Source organism: Betta splendens, chromosome 14, assembly GCF_900634795.4.
Source record: "Betta splendens chromosome 14, fBetSpl5.4, whole genome shotgun sequence".
Lineage (NCBI taxonomy): Eukaryota > Metazoa > Chordata > Actinopteri > Anabantiformes > Osphronemidae > Betta > Betta splendens.
In genome coordinates this window covers 5,069,547-5,087,565 of record NC_040894.2, presented here as the reverse complement: position 1 = coordinate 5,087,565, position 18,019 = coordinate 5,069,547, and the positions used below count along the sequence as shown (strand labels likewise).

The following is an 18,019-nucleotide window of genomic DNA, read 5'->3' as shown; positions in this document are numbered from 1 at the left end:
TGAATGATTACAGGCCTGTCGCCCTGACGTCTGTGGTCATGAAGACATTTGAGAGGCTGGTACTGAGACATCTAAAAGACCTCACAGAGTTCACCTACAGGAAAAACAGGTCAGCTGATGACGCAGTAAACCTAGGACTGCACCAAATCCTGCAGCAATTGGATCTCCCTAACACGTATGGAATACTCCACCATTAACTGACCCAGCTCATCGTCCCCAATTCCACTTGCCAGTGGATCAGGACCTTCCTGACTGACAGGAGGCAGCAGGTGAGGCTGTACATCTGGCAACTGCACCATGAGCACCGGCGCACCACAGGGGTGCGTCCTCTCTCAACTGCTCTTCTCCCTGTACACTAACGACTGCATCTCAGGAGACCCATCTGTGAAACTTCTGAAGTATGCAGACGACATGACCGTCAGTGGGCTTATCCAGGACGGCGATGAGTCTGCATACAGACGGGAGGTGGAGCAGCTGGTCCAGTGGTGCATTCAGAACCAGCTGGAGCTCCACATGCTCAAGACCCCCCCACCATCCACAATACCACAGTGTCTACCGTGGACTCATTCAGGTTCCTAGGGTCCACAATCTCCCAGGACCTGAAGTGGTTCCCCCACATAGACACTGTCCACAAAAAGTCCCACCAGAGGTTGTACTTCCTGAGACAGCTCAGGAAGTTCAACCTGCCCCAGAAGCTGCTGACCATGTTCTACATGGCCATCATCCAGACTGTCCTCTGCACCTCCATCACTGTGTGGTTTGACTCAGCCACCAAGCAGGACAGACACAGGCTGCAGAGAGTGGTCCGGTCAGCAGAAAAGCTCATCGGGACTGAGCTTCCTTCTATTGAACACCTGTACCGGGCCAGACTCGGGAAACGGGCTGTCAGCATCACTGCTGACCCCACACACCCTACACAAACTGTTTAAACTCCTCCCCTCTGGCAGTTGTCACAGAGCCATAGCCACCAGAACCACCAGAAATAGTCAGCTTCTTCCCCCAGGCTGTGTCTAAGCTAAACGAACGTCACATTGTGAGCTACAGTCTTTTTTATTGTTTATTATTTGTTTTTGAAAACTATATTTAAAATTGTATTTAATTGTGGTTTTCTGAGTAAACAAAGACGAAGTCAGACCAAATACAGTTCCTTGGTTGTCCTGTGCAAACTTGGCCGTTAAACTCCTGTACTGTAACTGTATACTACATTTTTAAACAAGGAAACATGTTAGTTGATTTATTGATTCATTGACTCACCTATTTCACAGTAAGAAACATAATGTGGTACAGTATAAAACACCTTGAAATTGATTTGTATTAATTTTTCGTTGTTTAAAAAACCCACAGTAGCATGATTTTGAAGAAAGCTGAACTCAATGCTGTTTAGCTTTAGACTTTCTAAAACATCTGTAGCACAGAAACCTGAACATGGCCACCATAGACAGCAGCAGTAGAGTCACTGCAGCCAGCAGCAGTAGTACTACATCTAGACAGTAGTACGAGTACCAGGGCATCTTATACGCCTCGGTGCGCAGGTGTGCAGCTCCTCTGTGGCGCATCACGTATTCCACCCAGAACACGGCCTGATCCATGGGCGCTACTGGCTGGTCTCTGTGCAAATCAGACAGTCTTTGCATGTTCTGTCTGTAGCTGTCCTGATGAAGCACTTCCATCAGACTCTGCTCAAAACTCTGGCTAATCTCATTTAGCTGGAGGATCTTTCCTGCTCCTCTCTCCTGCAAACGCAGCAGGTTGTCATACTGGTCAAAGAACAAGGGTATGCCGAGAACAGGCACACCGTAGTAAATGGCCTCCTGGACTCCATTGGTTCCTCCATGAGCTACAAAGACCTTGGTCAGTGGGTGGCCCAGAAGGTCCTTCTGTGGCATCCAGTCCACCAGCAGAGTGTTGTTGCCTAAAGTAGAGGGTCGTTTCCCTTTGTACCTCCATATCACCTAATCACAAAACAAACCAATGTGTTGTTATCTCACCAAATGTCAAATGTTTTGGTAGATGTAGAGAAAGCCAGCGTTACCTTCTGAGGCATCTTGGCAAAAACGCTGGCGATTGCATCTGTGACCTCTTTTGGCAAATCATCAACAAAGGTTCCCAGACTCATGACGATCACTCCGTGCTCCCCAGCGACCTGAACAAAGTCCTCCAGCTCTGCTGGCAGAGGTTGGACTGGTTTGCACTGGAACCCTCCTATGTAGACAACGTTTGGCATCGTGGGCCGAGGGAAGTCAAATACAAAGTCTGACCTGAACAACCAAATGTCTGCTTCCTGAAGAAGTGAGATGACTTCACATCCACCCTCAATGTATTTTTCGCAGACTGCAGTATAGTGTGGCCCTATCATGACCCTCTGCTGCAATAAAATAATGCTGTAAAATAGAAAGTTCTTGACCCTTTGCATGAAGTTCATTTTGTCCGTAAAGCCTGATCCTGGAACTGGGATATAGGATAGTGGTGAGGGAGCGATGGCAAACTGGCCATCTCCACTGGTGATCCACCGAACATAGAGCACTATTGGCAGTTTAAGATACTTGGCTAGAACGACACCTGTAGATACACCTGGATCAGTAAGAACAAGGTCAAACTGGGAGTCCCTCAGTATTTTCATTGTTTTTGTATCTTCAAACAACTGAACAAGAGCGTCACACCACAATGAATGCATCTGTGAAAATAAAATATTGAAATCCTTGGTGATTTTCAAGAAGGCCATCGTTGAAGCCTCCCCCAGCAGCACCTGAACAGAAAATCATCATAAGACAGGGATTAAAGGAAAAACTGTTATCTAAAACAAATAAAAACATGCGTTACCCTTAAATGCTCATTGACGAATGTCCCAAACACGTCCTCCAAGCCTTGTTCCATGTGAAGAGTGACAGATGTGTAGAGATGAGATTTCTCTGGGATGTACCAGCTGGTGGAGGCCCTGATCACAGTGATGCTGTGGCCTCTGGCATGAAGCTCCTCTAGCAGGACTTTCATATTGATCCAGTGGCTTCCTTCTAATGGGAAAACCAGAATGTTCCCTCCATCGCATGGCGGTGTGAAGGAAATGAGACAAACGATGAAGAGAGCCAACGTTCCGTGAATATGAGGTGTCATGATTCCTACATGTAGGGTGGTGGAGAAACAAAGTGGGTTTATAAATCTTAGGGTACATGTTAATGAGGTGACTTATCAAAATCTCACCTACAGCCTTATTCACCACATCTCATCTCATTAGCTGAAACTGTAGCTGAATGTAGATTTGTCAGTTGCAATTATGTGATTTACTGTAGCACAAGCCTCAAAATAAAAGTCTTGATTTAAATAAATGTAAACTGTTGAGTTTAGATCATATGTTTCCACAATTAGATACACGTTTTATTAAAAAGGGTTCTAAATTGTAAAAACTATGTTACATACTGAATTTGTACTACATGGATGTCAGGAAACAGACGGTGGAGGACCCAAACGCACAGCGCAGACACGATGTGAGGTATCGGAGGATTTATTAAAGCTCTTGGTCGGACAGGCAGAGGTCGGTACACGAGTTGCAAGAATGACAGCCACGGCACAGACAGGGAGTGAGCAAGGCAGTCAAAATCCAGGCTGGGTTCCATACACAAAACTGAATCCACAGGCACCGACTGGGAGCAGGCAGGACATGGTCAAAACAAGAAACAAGTTCGATACACAAACGACTTACTTGGCCGAATGCTGGAGCGTAGACACACAAACGTGTAATAACAATCTGGCGAGGTACTGGGGTGCGAGGTGGTGCTTAAATCTACAGTGAACTGATTACTAATGAATTGCAGGTGTGGATAATAACCGGTAGAAACGGGGACAGCTGTGACATACGGTAAACAGGAAGTGAAGCTAGAACAGAAACAGAAACCGGGGGTACTACCAAAATAAAACAGGAAATGGAAACTGGAACCAAAACATGATGACATGGATGACAAACTAAGTCCTTACAAAATAAAAGCAGAACTAGAACCGGATCGTGACAATGGATAGAAAAGCAGCATCTGGTCCTGAATATAAAGCAGAAAAGTCTATTGAGACAGTTTGAACCAATGCCAAGTAAACCCTTGAGGGAACTAAAGAAATATGAAATAAAAATTGTGTTTTTATGCTAAATCAATTTTAAAGTTAATGTGTAGAGTATTAATTTATTGTCTCTTCACGCTGTTAGAAATATTTTTTGTATCATTCAGTTTCTCAATCACTTCAGGATTATTTCTAATGTTTCACATGGATTTGTCTGTACAGTAAACGTAAAGTTTGAAAGGTTTTATTTTGTTTTTGTCTCACCTTACTCCTTTGTTGGTCAAAGGTTATGTCTGTTTCTTTAAATCTAAAATAAGTTTAATCTTTTTTCCCCAGGATTTACAGTTTTCCTGTTTTCTTAGTTGCTTCTTTTCTAGCCGTCTCATTTGATTTACTGACAATGTAAAAACTTCAATGTAAAAATCCATCTGCCTCTAGCAGCAATCAAACCTGCTGGCTGGTTTTGGCAGCTGGGTTGTAATAAGGTGGCCCATGAGCGCACACCATGATTTACAAACAGTGATAGGATTTGTGTTACTGTATGTAAACGCATTTGAGAACGAAGCAAAGAATGGGCAGTTTCAGTATTTAAACAGGTAATTTAACTAATAACCGACTGCACCATAAATGAATATCACACACTGATAAAGAAATATGATACATCATCAACAACATAGCATACACACAATTCACTCACCCATAGTGAAGCATGTCAGTGGTAGAGCTGTCCTGTACAGACTGTCAGTATAAAGGAGTCATTGCATGTTTGAGTCCTGAGGTTGAAGCTGATTGGTGCTTTCCCAAATCAATAGGTTACAAGCAGTATTATCGCATGAACTGAAATACGTGTCCTGCAAATAACAGTGAACTTTTTATAATGATTATATGAGATTGTTGTCTTATGCCACTGCTTGGACACCCTGCTTACTTTAAACGTAGAAACAATACTGGCATTGTACAAACCTCAGTTTTAGGTCATCTGGTGTAGTATTAGGAGGATATCAACTCATGTAGACTCATAAATCATTGATTGGAGTGGACTGGAGTCTAGGTGGTGTTGAAACACAAATGACCTGTACTCTAATACGTATCTAAACACTTTCCATCAGGCCACTTGCCTGTAAACTTTGTTACAGAGAGCTCATTGTTACTTGTGAGGGGATACTTTGTGTTTTGACTGATAGTGAACATAACCCATTCTGAGTGATGACCTGCCGTTTGCTACCAGAGCCCTAGAAATACTGGCCAAGGTGAAATAAACAAGACTCCCCAAATAAGGTAAGACAATGTGTGGAGTAAAATGTTTGGTTATTATTTCAATTAGTTTATTTGTACTCTGTATATTACATTTTTTAAACAGGAAAACAGGTTAGTTAATTCATTGATTCATTCATTCATTGACTCGCCTGTTTCACAGTAAGATGCATAATGTGGTACAGTATAAAACACCTTGAAATTGATTTGTATTCATTTTTCGTTGTTTAGAAAACCCACAGTAGCATGATTTTGAAGAAAGCTGAATTCAATGCTGTTTAGCTTTAGACTTTCTAAAACATCTGTAGCACAGAAACCTGAACATGGCCACCGTAGACAGCAGCAGTAGAGTCACTGCAGCCAGCAGCAGTAGTACTACATCTAGACAGTAGTACGAGTACCAGGGCATCTTATACGCCTCGGTGCGCAGGTGTGCAGCTCCTCTGTGGCGCATCACGTATTCCACCCAGAACACGGCCTGATCCATGGGCGCTACTGGCTGGTCTCTGTGCAAGTCAGACAGTCTTTGCATGTTCTGTCTGTAGCTGTCCTGATGGAGTACCTCCATCAGACTCTGCTCAAAACTCTGGCTAATCTCATTTAGCTGGAGGATCTTTCCTGCTCCTCTCTCCTGCAAACGCAGCAGGTTGTCATACTGGTCAAAGAACAAGGGAATGCCGAGAACAGGCACACCGTAGTAAATGGCCTCCTGGACTCCATTGGTTCCTCCATGAGCTACAAAGACCTTGGTCAGTGGGTGGCCCAGAAGGTCCTTCTGTGGCATCCAGTCCACCAGCAGAGTGTTGTTGCCTAAAGTAGAGGGTCGTTTCCCTTTGTACCTCCATATCACCTGATCACAAAACAAGCAGATGTGTTGTTTTTTGGCCTAATGTCAAATGTTTTGGTAGATGTAGAGAAAGCAAATATTACCTTCTGAGGAATCTTAGCAAAAACGCTGGCAATCGCATCTGTGACCTCTTTTGGCAAAGCATTAACCAAAGTTCCCAGAGTCATGACTATCACTCCGTGCTCCCCAGCGCCCTGAACAAAGTCCTCCAGCTCTGCTGGCAGAGGTTGGGCTGGTTTGCACTGGAACCCTCCTATGTAGACAACGTTTGGCATCGTGGGCCGAGGGAAGTCAAACACAAAGTCTGACCTGAACAACCAAATGTCTGCTTCCTGAAGAAGTGAGATGATGTCACATCCACCCTTGATGTATTTTTCACAGACTGCAGTATAGTGTGGCCCTGTCATGAACCTCTGCTGCAACAATGTAATGCTGTAGAAAAACAAATTTTTGACCCTTTGCATGAAATTCATTTTGTCTGTAAAGCCTGATCCTGGAACTGGGATATAGGATAGTGGTGAGGGAGCGATGGCAAACTGGCCATCTCCACTGGTGATCCACCGAACATTAAAGACCAGTGGAAGTTCAAGATACTTGGCTAGTACAACCCCTGTAGCTATGGCTGGATCAGTAAGAACAAGGTCAAAGTGAGAATCTCTCAAGCTTGTGACCATAGTTGGGTCATCAAGGATTTCAAGAAGGTAATCACACATCAATGAATGTGCCTGAGACATTACAGAAAGGAAACCCATTGTTATCTTGAAGGAGGTAAATGCTGAAGCTCCCTTCGTCTGTGCCTGAAATGTACAATGGAATGAACATTTGGGATTAATATTTACAGTACATTTATATTTAACAAACTGAAACACATCTGAGGACCAGCAATTATCCAGAATGACATACCTTAATATGTTCCTGTAGATACGCGTCAAAGAAATTTTCTTTGTCTTTGTCAAGTTTTATTGTAATAGATTTGTAATGGGGAGACTTTTCTTTGATATACAAGGTTGTAGAAGCCCTGATCACAGTGATGTTATGTCCTCTGGTATGAAGTCCTTCTATCAGGACTTTCATATTGATCCAGTGGCTTCCGTCTACTGGGTACACTAGTATGTTCCCTCCATCGCACGGTGGCGTGAATGAGATCAGACATAAACTGAGGAATACAGATATTCCACAAAAATATTTCAATGGTGTGGTTCCTGAAATAGAGAAGAAATGAATATTGTTGTTTTAAAATATTGAAATTAATCATTTCAAGCTGTCTAAAATCTGTCAATGCATGTTCCTGTGTTTAGCTCACCCATGATTAACAGTGGCCACAGTAGCTCTTCCCGTGGACTGATAGTGTATGTTGAGGTAATTGGTCCCTTTTGAGGTAAATAAATGACCTGCAGCACCTGTCACAGGATTTATGATACTTTATTATTGTGAAAATAACAAAGGTTTTTCTCCTCTATGCTGATGTGTACGAGTGTGAAAACACAGTGTAACTACTGTATACTACTGGCTTACCAGCAGCATTTATGTAATTAAATTACATTCGGTGCTGATTCGTTTTTCATAATCAATACCATTTTTTTCCTACTTTAAGCTTATTGCAGGTAAAATGTTTCTCATTAAGCAAATGAGTCATGTGTCCTATATAGCAAAGAATTAACCAACAAGGAAGAATGAGGACGCACCTGCACAGCACAAGGTGCATACCAGAGGTCTGTTCAGGTAATCGTGAATGTTCGGTCCCTTTGCTGATGTCAGTATGCTGTTATATTCATTAGCTTTTTATACTAAAATCTAGTTTGTTGCTGTGATTTTTCTGGTTTTCTTAAAACTTTACACTTCGTTTCTCTCCATAGATCCTGTTTGTCTACTTTGATTGCACTAGTTTCCTTGATAACAATCATCAAGCATTTTTAAATTCACCCTGCTGGGTCCTAGTGCCTGGCAGTTTAATTTGCATGTCACTGTGGACATCAATGATCAGCACCACACACCCACAGAATAGTTTCTGATAGTTTAGGGTCAGAAATATTTTATGAAAAGATTTTCAGTAGTTCTTTAGAATCAGAGGAAACTTCTCCCCATCAGCTTAAATTGTTCTGTGCTTAATTTTCCAGGCATTTACTCTATTGTGGTTAACTGTAAAATCCAAAAACATTTTATAAAAAAAATAAATAGCAAAATGTAAACAAAAGCACAAACCTACTTAACCATTTCTAGACAAGCTCATGCTATTAGAGTATTAGCAGGGCTTTTTTTGTTGCGGTCTGTACAAGCCATTTTCATGTCAGCCTGATCTGGACAGGTTAAAGAGCAAACTCTGGGACGCCTGACTCAGGCATCACTGAGAGTTTTGTACATGAGGCAAGAGTCCAGTGCTTCCTTTCACTTGAACTCAGTTGCCTTTAATTGGTGTAGCCCCAGATTGACCTCGCATTTATGTTTTAAGCAACCCACACTCGCTCTGTTGAACAAAACAAGACGTTTACAGGTGTTCACATTCGCTTACATAAAGGCAAAGTGTTTGTTACACTGTGTTGAAGTGCAACAGCAGCACTAAATGACAGGCGCCTTTAAATTTTGTCAAACTGCAGTTTGCTGTTATTGGAGCTGCTTTGCTGTCAGAGACAAAGTCCGATCACAGCAAAAAGGACCTTTGTTCCTCCATTCACTGCAGGTGGAGCAGCCTTGTCTGGCTTCTGCCGTCACCAGCTGGAAACGTTCCAGCTGAGGCAGGACTGAAGTCATTCACTCATGTCCTGTTCTGGTCCACAACCTGCCCCAGTGACATCCATTTCACAGAGGAGAGACTGTGTCTCCAGCTCTTTGCCTCTGTCTCCTTAGCTGCTGATGGATTTCGTGTCTCTCTCTTGAGACCAGGCCTGCATTTTCCAGGGCTAATAGCTAATGGCAGGATAGCTGTTGCAAATGTGTAACCAAAGCTGTTTGCATAGTTACTTGTGCCTCCAGATCACTGAGAGGAATTTAAAATCCCAGTAATCTCAAACTGTATATTCTGGCACTGCATGAAATCCAGAAGTCAGAGACCAACAAAATCAATATAAGCATTGTAAGTGTGTGCTTTTAGAGCTGCTCAACAATCCTGGTGTGTCCTGGAGATGACGATCATGAAGATCTTTGTGTTATCACAGGATCATCAGACTGACAGATCTTAGCAAACAAATTCATACTTTTGAGACATTGTGATGAAACAGTTCTGCAGTATCGTATGCTAACCTGCTGAAGGATGAAATGTGCTGCACTTGGATTTAGTGCTACAGTGATAGAAAAACGGTCAGGAATGTTAAATTCAGAAGGGTATGAAAGCCTCTGTAGACTTTAGTAGGAGGTTCTGTTAGTAGGAGGTGTTTTATTTTGTGTGAACAGGTGATGGATCGTGTTTCCTTTGACTTCAGTACTTTCCTACCCCTATCCTCAATTACAGGATAGAGATGTTATCCAAGACCACAAGCTCATTACAGGCTGCATCTATAGTACTTGCCTTTGATTTGGCCTTGTCATGTTTTTGGTTTTTATTTTAATTACTCCCTGCAAAGAACTTCATTTAGATACAAATAAAAGGTTTGTATGATTATGGCAACACTTTAGATCACACAAGACTATTTTGCTTTCTTCTCATGGAGTCAATCCAGCAGCATGCACCTTTTGCTTTTATATCTCAGTCCTTCTTTTTGTACCTTCCTGCACTTATTGTCATATTTGTTGCATTCTGATGCCTGATCGCCAGTTCTTCCATTCAGACCTCTGTTCCTGCTGGTTACCACATTTTGGCACATGCGACTGACCAACAACTGCAAGGCAGACCCAGTAGTCTAGAGGGATTTCATGCAACAATCTGGCCAAAGAAATGCTTTGAATCCTTTGGCTTGATGGATGGAGGCGGATGTTTAGGCCTTAGCTTCGCCGGATGCAGATATTTCACCTAGATAATTGGCAGAAAACAAATGTAGCTCATACTGTGAATGAACAGCATTGTTCTTTTACATTGAACATGTAACCAACATATGGATACATCACAACCTAAAATTAACAGCAATCAGCCACATCACAGAAACAGCCCTAATGGTTTTAGTTTACAATAAAACTTTAAATAAATGACACATTGACTTAATCAATTGAATATAAATACGTTGCTTGAAATTGAATTATTGTAACATTCTACTACGTAACACTGAAGAACTAAATTATACTTTTTTTGGAAGCTTTTGAAAAGATCGGTTATAACCTCACGAGACAACACAAACTCAAATACTCTGCTGTTTTGTTTCCAAAGCACTAAAGGTTCAACTGGAAGGTCTGCAGAGTTCATCTGGCTCAATGAACTTTGTATTATGCAGAGCACAAAGCAGAGTGCTGTGTGGGTTATTATGCAGTCTACTGACTGTTGTGTAATATGAGGAGTGTGTCAGGGGGCATGCACTCATTAAAGCCAGATACTTGATACCAATACACTGTGCCTATGGTGATGCACGAGTAAAGCTAATTTTTTTTTCTTATGACTTAATTTCAAAAAGATTTCCACACAGTCATATTAATTCAGAGGTCCATGTAAAACCAAACAGGCTGCACCGTGGTACTTTAACTTGGCCAAGGATAAAAATCAAGATGAGGGAATATATTTGAGCATCTGCATAAACCAAGCCTGTTTAAGGCCTACGACCTCATGCAGAACACAGAACGGTGCCGTCACACCTAGATCAAAGTAAAAGCTTAAAGCTTAGCTGGAAAGTCTTCTGTGAAATCTATAAACAGTGAAAAGCATGATGTGGAGGAATGGGCTCATGACCACCAGCACAAACGCCAAAGCCACTGCAGCAGGCACCAAACCAGAGGCAATAAAAGAAATAGAACTAAAATTATTCATTTAAGTAGGCACTTTGATGTGAATATGCCACAAGATAATAATAATTAAAACAATGATGTGAAATGGATTTGTTGAATTCTATTTAATGAAATTCAGTTGTTTCTTCAAAATGCTATTTTGAAACTACCTCCTGCAGAACGCTAAACCTTTGTCCTGGTTCTATAGGAACAAATGTGGACCTTCTGTTTCCAGATGCTGGGCAGATAAATTACCGGTCTTAAATACATCAGTCTGTGTCATTTAAGCTTCTCTACCTGTCCTCCCCTGTCCTTGCCCCCCCTTAAAATCCCTTTAAGAATTTGTTAAAGCTGTAATTACGTGCCGCAGACTCAGACCTTTTCCTCCAACCTCTGTCAAAACCATTTCAGCCCCCAGTAACAATCATACCTTTTTCTCTTGTCTCTAGAGACGTCTCAGCTTCTTCCTCAGAGCATTACGCCGCCCCTGTAATCACCCAACATGTCATATGAAATGAGCAAAAAGATATCAATGTATGCTCCTTAAATTATTTTGCAAGCACTTGAACTCCCACATTCACGGATTCCCAGAAACCAGAGGCAGCGGCGTCTTCTGCATGTGATACATGTTCCTCCTCATTGGCTCTACATTAAGTTTCTCTCAAAGATGTTTGAGGAGGTGGAGGTTTATTCATACCAGTGTTTAGATCATCTGCACATGGTCCAGTGTGGGGTCAGTGTTTCAATAAAATGCACAGTTAAATGTGGTCTAAGTTCATCTGCATTGATTTAGTCATAGTCCCACTGCCTGTCACCTATTTATTATCTTATCTTCTGACCCAGAGTTTGTTCACAGTTCATGCAGTTCATAAAAGCCTTTATTCACATGTATTGTATAACTAAGTGTATTGTGCCTTTATTCACGTGTATTGTAAAACTAAGTGTATTGTGCTCAGTAATGCTGAGGTTTGTGTGAAAATCTCCGCTTCCAGATGGAAAAACTCGTTCATATGGGCGGCGACCAATGCTGGACTTTCTCTTTAACATAGACCAGACAGAGGAAGTGCCACTGTATCTTATCCACAGTGAGTCCAAGCACAACATTACTAATGTGGGAGCAGAGTTTTTCCTGTTTGCAGCTCTGTTCTCTCTCTTCTGTCAGTAAACGTTTTTTGTGAAGTTTTATTCTGTACGGACACAGCATGTCTGTACACGGGGACAATTGTGCAGGTGCACACATGCAATAATGTGATAATACAGTACAGTACAGTACAGTACAGTACAGTACAGTACAGTACAGTACAACCCTCCACTTGTGGAGTGTTTGAGACGTATCCTCTTTCCCATCACCTTGATGGTTCTGTTGAGAGGAATACAGGTAAGGAATTCGCAGCTAATCCCCCCCAGCATCACTCCTGTCTGTCTGCGATAAAAGCGATGGACCAACAGCCCTGCAGCTTTCTCTGGAGGGATCATTTGAAATGTCTGACAATGTCTGGATTTCGAAACCATGCAGCAAAACTTGGAGAGCAGAGACTAAGGGGTGACTTCAGCCAATCATCCACAACTAACCAAACAGTTACCCACTAAACCGTTTATTTCTTCTGGCAAATCCTAATAAACCGTGGTCAGTGTCCTTTAATGCGCCACTCCAGACTTATTTATCATAACGGTGGGATGCGCACAAATTTACGGCAGCCCAGGCTTTGATGATGGACACATTATTCCATCTTAGTGTTTGAACGTGCACGTTTATTTATCCTGGATATTCTGTGACGCTACATGATTCAAACAAAAGCTGCAGGCGTCAATCACCTGAATAGATGACCTCTGTGGACTAAGCTCATAGTTGTGTGCCACATACAAACGTGCATAGGTAGTTTGCATTGACTCCAGTACTTTAGAACATTTCCTGTGTCAGATCAGGAACTCCACGTGAAGTCATTTAAGGGAAAACAAAGCGGTAGCGGATGAGTTTATGACAGTGCATCAAAGTCGTCAGTCATGCTGCAAGCAACTGGCTTCCACACTAATTGTGACAAATTCATGTTCGTGCAAACATGTCTTAGCCTGAAATGTTGCACTGAGCCAAGAGAAACGTTACTCATCTGCAGATGAGAACGAAAGCCCTCCTAGTGTCAAACGCTGCACATAGATCATTCTGCACGGTGGCGGCTGGATGAAGTGAAAAATAAACAAATCACATTCCACAAAAGCTGAAGAAGGAGCCACTCTCTCCTGAGCGTCTGTCAAGCTTTACAGTACATCTGATAACACCATCTACTCATTGTGGCGACACCCTGCTAAATATCATGGCATGTGCTCTGTGACCTTCCTGATTCATTTCCCTGACTGCTTTCCACATGTTTTTTCCTGTTGTCTCTGATCTGCAGGCATTGTATTGTTCAGTTATTTGACTTACATGGCTCCCAGTGTTGGATGGTTATATAATGAACAATGACTGTGGCACATACAGCCAGAAAAGCCTGACCGAGACCAGACTCCTGCTGCAAGGCCTGCGTTACTCTGCACAATAAAGCAGAGGGGAAAACCTTACGTCAACATCTGGAGCCTGTACAAAGCAAGTGACTGGGTTTGATGGTGGAGCCTCAGCTTTCACCTAACTGGTTTAAGTTATTTCAGTTATAGGCACAATTATACCCAGTTATGCAATGATGGTGATCTCAAATGGGAATACTAAAAACCCTTCACCCAATTTAGGTGTAATATATCTTGGAATCAGATTCCTAATTTAGATCATGGTTACGAAAAAGAAAATAACCATTAACGTTTTAAAATAATAGGAATGGTTTTCTCTATTGCACTGCATTGTGCAATTATTTGTGTTAAGGCAAACGCCAGGATCGCACTGTGGGCAGATTTCATGGGAACTTGCTCCATCACTGTGCAGTGAGGTCTGCAAGTTATCTAAAACACATTGTTTGTGGGGGGGAAAAAACACTAGAGTTTTTCAAACATACTTTTTCAAATTAAAAGCATGAATAAATAAAAGGTCAACTGACTGAAGGATTTTTTTTTTTGTTCATATTTAAACATAACATTTTCACCAGGACACAAAACAAACAGGTTCCACGTGATGAAATCTTAAATCTTCATCTGCCCACAAATATTTACCTCCATTAGTCAAGATGAAATCGCTGTTATGAAACTAATTTGTAGAGCAATCGTTCAGAGTGTGCAAAGCTGGAGTCTTCACACAGATTGATCAAAGGTATCTTAAGAGCTACAGTGGGTGACTGCCTCATTGTCATAACCTTGAACGCACACAGGCGCCCGCAGGTTGAATTTCATGCCTGAACCAGCCACCTTCCAAACATGAACTTAAGAGGTGGAGAGTTAGAAAAGTGAGTGTCTCTGAGTTCAGCTGACAGAGTTTGAGAGAACACAGCCTTTCTGTGGCAGCTGTGTGTTTGTGTTAGTGAGCATTTCTGTGTTTCTCACAAATTCAATCTGTGTTGGATTATTTGAATGGCACCGTTTTGAATCAGTCACCAATAAATCACTGCTTAGAATTCATTTCTACACCCCACAAAGACAACTCCATGGGGAGATTCTGGCTTCAGTCACACTCCTAACAAATGGAAAACAGATGAGAAGCAGGTAAGTGTCAGAGTGGGAAGAGGCTGCTGATTATAACAAACACAAAGCCTCAGTTCACTAATGTTGAGAACCTCTGGAAGAACCTGGGTCATATATTGTTTTCTGGTCAAGTCATCATCACATTTTTTGTGCTTTGCATCAGAATCATTTGAATCCCAGCAGTGAATGCTGCTCCCACATGCTGAAAAAATTATTTTACAGCATGGACAAAACCAGGTTTAACCACTGTCTTCAAACTACCCTCAAATAAACGTATATCTATTTATGTTTTTCTGCGCCACAAATGACTTTATGGTGCAGAAGAGGTGGCGACAGGAGCGAGCAGTAGTCTGGTATTCAACGTGCTGATGCAGGATTTGAATGATGTCAGCGTAAGTCATGTTTTTTAACAAATAATAAAACTGGCAGCTTCAAGGTGGAGAATAAAAAGGACCTGTCAGGGAGGATAAGGTATGATGGAGTTTATGCAAATATGCCTTTCAGTTGTATTTTACAAAGAGATTCATCAATTAGAAAACAAGCACAATAAATTCTAAAGAAGGTTGCCGGTCTGTGCACGTGACTGAAAGACCTAACTAGAATTAATTGTGGATGATTTAAAGAATATGTGGGGTTTTAATTTCCTTATTTGCCGAACCGTCTGAAACTGAATTATGTCAAAACCCAAATAAATGCATCTTCAGTGAGCTCTTCCACGTGCAGGCAACGAATGGGAAGGAGCTGACGACTTGTTTCCTGTCAAGCGATAAAACTAATCTAAAAATGAGCCAATCTGAGCTGGACCTTGTGTCTTTGTGGACGTTTTGGCCAGTCTCAGTATTTCTGTCAGCGACCTTGTGAAGGACATTCAGAAAAGCCAACGCGTGCTTTGACTTAATTGTGCAGAAACGGAAGCACCACATTCTGCAGGAGCATCTGTGCGACACGATGATCTGCTTCTCTGAACCACACTTTTGACTCACATGACTGTGACTATTTATCTGGATCGCAGTTGTTCCCCGAGCGTTCGTGGGGGTCCGGCTGATCCACTCAGACAGTTGCAGTCGGAAAGTGGGCAGCGTTGCGACGGACTAAACCTGTCACCGCTGTGGAAACAGAGGACGTGTTCGCTCGCTGGCTCGCCCTGTGTTTCCCTTGGCCCAGACCTCGCGCTGTATTATCTCATCAGGCTCTTCTGTCTCAAACGATTCCTCGCTCGTAACCGCACACGTGCACAGCAGGATCCTGTACGACACCATGTTGTGACCTGTACATGCAGAGGCTGCCAGCACCTTTCAGCGACGGCCAGCGCGACTCACTGATAACAGCTCACATCTGCTCACTTATCAGTGAACAAAACCTTTAGCGTTCAAGCCAAACACTTTTATGTGATTTTACTGTAGTCAGTTTATTATTGTGTCTGAGGTCAACCTGACTAATTTCCCCACTTCCCTCTTCACATCCTATAAATGATTCATCACCTAAGAAACAAACCTTCCAGTTTAAGAAATTATTTAATCACAAAAACCTGAATCCCAGTCCGTTAGTTTTTATTATCCTTCACACCTCGCACATTCTAACATTTCTGAGCTCCAATGTTACCCCAGCACATCCGACACAGTTTATCATTGGCGTATACATGTTGAGGCTTTCTTGGTTTCATAGTTACATGTAGGCATGTGTTCCCACCACCCCTGGGTGTTTGCGTGAGCATGAGAGCTGTTTTTCCAGTGCACCGCTGGGATGCTCGGTGCCCTGTTAATCCCTGCTCCAACCCAACACCCATCCAGCTGCTTATCTGAGAGTGTGTGTGTGTGTGTGTGTGTGTGTGTGTGTGTGTGTGTGTGTGTGTGTGTGTGTGTGTGTGTGTGTGTGTGTGTGTGTGTGTGTGTGTGTCTGACCTTTTAGTCCTTTTAAGTTTTTATATGCTGTTAAAAACATGGGAGTCAGGCAGTTTAGGGGGGAAGATAACGGCTGCCTGCTCACACTCACATCCATGTTGTCAATTAAAACCGAGCTTCAGTTTTTTTGTGAAAAGGGTCCAGAAGTCACATGTATCAGCCTCCAGCAGAGATAATTAACACCTTGGTTCTGTGTTGACAGCAGAGATGAGAGTTGGGGGGGGGGGGGGGGGGGGGGGGGGGGGGGGGGGGGGGGGGGGGGGGGGATACATTTGGCTTTGAGTGCGGTTCACTTTTCCATGGAGGTGAAGTCATTTCAAACAAAAAGAGAGCAGCTGCTGCTTAACACGGAGCGATTCTGACCCGCTGATTTGATAATTGGCACGACAGGAAAATAAAGCGACGCCAGTGATGCCAGCTTGGGAGTTTTCAGCCATATGTTTCCAGTTTCTTCTGCTTTTTCTCATCATAAAACCACATGTTTCAATATTTACGATATTTTTTGTGTGTGTTTAATTTTCTTCACTTATTTAGCTTCTCTTTAATCACAGATATGAGATTCCACAAACTATGAGAAATTAAAACCATGTAAATGATGATCGGTTAATTTTATTGCCAATAAACAATAACAAGAACACTGCATAATAAACAACTGCAGACTGCTCCCTAGGCCAATAGAGACCTCAACCAAACAATAAATCAATCAGGGACGTTTATTAAAGCTCCATATGATGAACTCTAACTCTGTTTGTGAGTGTCTCTGCCACAGATTTCCCTCCGGTTCTACTGTATCTGCTGTCTCTGGATGTTGTCCAGCGCTGACGTTGATTTGCACTTATCCAGCAGCTCTTTCATCGCTTCTTTGGAAGTGAATCACCCTGTTCTGGCGCAAAACTTTCTCTCTGGTTCACGACACTGGCTTTTACAGCGGTGCCAAAGCGTTATTTGCTTATAGACACAAAGTCTGCTACTAAAGTATTGCTAATAAAAAGCCCCCGTAGGCTCAGTGTAAGTCTATGTGGTTGTTTAGCAGGGAAACCTCAGCATCTGCAGGACACCCATTACACCAACGTCCTGCACTAAAGATTCAAGTCCATAAACTTTGGTCACATTGTTGGAGATTTGACCATTGTTTCTATTAAACTGAGAAAAGTCAGATCCAGCTGTGATCTCAGCGGGACTAAAATCCTAAATGTTCTTCAAATTTTACCCAGCGTTAAACATGTAAAACAGACTAATCCTGGAATCCCCGAGCCTTTAGGGTAGTGGGAGACTAAACGTGAGCAATTACCAAAAGGAATTTTGTTTCGTTCCCTTGAGTCCTCCTCCTCTTTTTTTGCTCAGCTTTCGGTCTGAGGTCAGTTTAAACCTCACAGGAGGAATATGCAGCAGCTGCTGCTGCTGCTAAAGTAAAAGAAGAACAATGAATTGCAGATAAATTGCTTTTACTGTTGCGGGAGCTGAGTTCAGTCGTCAGTGATTTAAGTCTAAATGTAGAAAACCTATTCCGTTCTACTCTGTTCTACTCACC

At 42.4% G+C, this 18,019-nt stretch overlaps 2 protein-coding genes across 6 annotated transcripts; both read right to left on the bottom strand.

Annotated features, from left to right (window-relative positions):
• Positions 1–1,219: 1,219 nt before the first annotated feature.
• LOC114869068 (UDP-glucuronosyltransferase 1A5-like) lies at positions 1,220–4,804 on the bottom strand. Of its 4 annotated transcripts, none has more exons than XM_029172897.3 (4): positions 4,742–4,804; positions 2,821–3,116; positions 2,033–2,746; positions 1,220–1,952 (listed from the first exon to the last, which is right to left on the bottom strand). In XM_029172897.3, the coding sequence occupies exons 1-4, from the start codon at positions 4,743–4,745 to the stop codon at positions 1,371–1,373; spliced, it is 1,596 nt and encodes a 531-aa protein (XP_029028730.1). In that variant the 5' UTR covers positions 4,746–4,804; the 3' UTR covers positions 1,220–1,370. The 4 variants fall into 4 exon arrangements, with proteins under 4 accessions (XP_029028730.1, XP_055370452.1, XP_029028731.2 ...); XM_055514477.1 differs by lacking the exon at positions 4,742–4,804 and adding an exon at positions 3,694–4,555; XM_029172898.3 differs by lacking the exon at positions 4,742–4,804 and adding an exon at positions 3,698–4,551.
• A 543-nt stretch (positions 4,805–5,347) lies between these two features.
• On the bottom strand, positions 5,348–8,010 carry LOC114869065 (UDP-glucuronosyltransferase 1A3-like). Of its 2 annotated transcripts, none has more exons than XM_029172894.3 (5): positions 7,831–8,010; positions 7,449–7,545; positions 7,049–7,347; positions 6,229–6,942; positions 5,348–6,148 (listed from the first exon to the last, which is right to left on the bottom strand). In XM_029172894.3, exons 2-5 carry the CDS (start codon positions 7,450–7,452, stop codon positions 5,567–5,569), a joined length of 1,599 nt encoding a protein of 532 aa, XP_029028727.1. In that variant the 5' UTR covers positions 7,453–7,545; positions 7,831–8,010; the 3' UTR covers positions 5,348–5,566. The 2 variants fall into 2 exon arrangements, with proteins under 2 accessions (XP_029028727.1, XP_029028725.1); XM_029172892.3 differs by having other exon boundaries at positions 7,853–8,010.
• Between the last annotated feature and the right edge of the window lie 10,009 nt (positions 8,011–18,019).

Excerpts from the sequence above, each read along its gene's own strand:
- LOC114869065 (XM_029172894.3), bottom strand. Across the intron at positions 6,943-7,048 it reads ATCTACAGGAACATATTAAG|GCACAGACGAAGGGAGCTTC; the intron begins GTATGTCATTCT and ends TGTACATTTCAG. Across the intron at positions 6,149-6,228 it reads TTGCTAAGATTCCTCAGAAG|GTGATATGGAGGTACAAAGG; the intron begins GTAATATTTGCT and ends TTTTGTGATCAG.
- LOC114869068 (XM_029172898.3), bottom strand. The coding sequence starts at position 3,947 with ATGTCATCATGTTTTGGTTCCAGTTTCCATTTCCTGTTTTATTTTGGT. Across the intron at positions 3,117-3,697 it reads ACGCTCCAGCATTCGGCCAA|GAATCATGACACCTCATATT; the intron begins GTAAGTCGTTTG and ends CCCTACATGTAG. Across the intron at positions 1,953-2,032 it reads TTGCCAAGATGCCTCAGAAG|GTGATATGGAGGTACAAAGG; the intron begins GTAACGCTGGCT and ends TTTTGTGATTAG.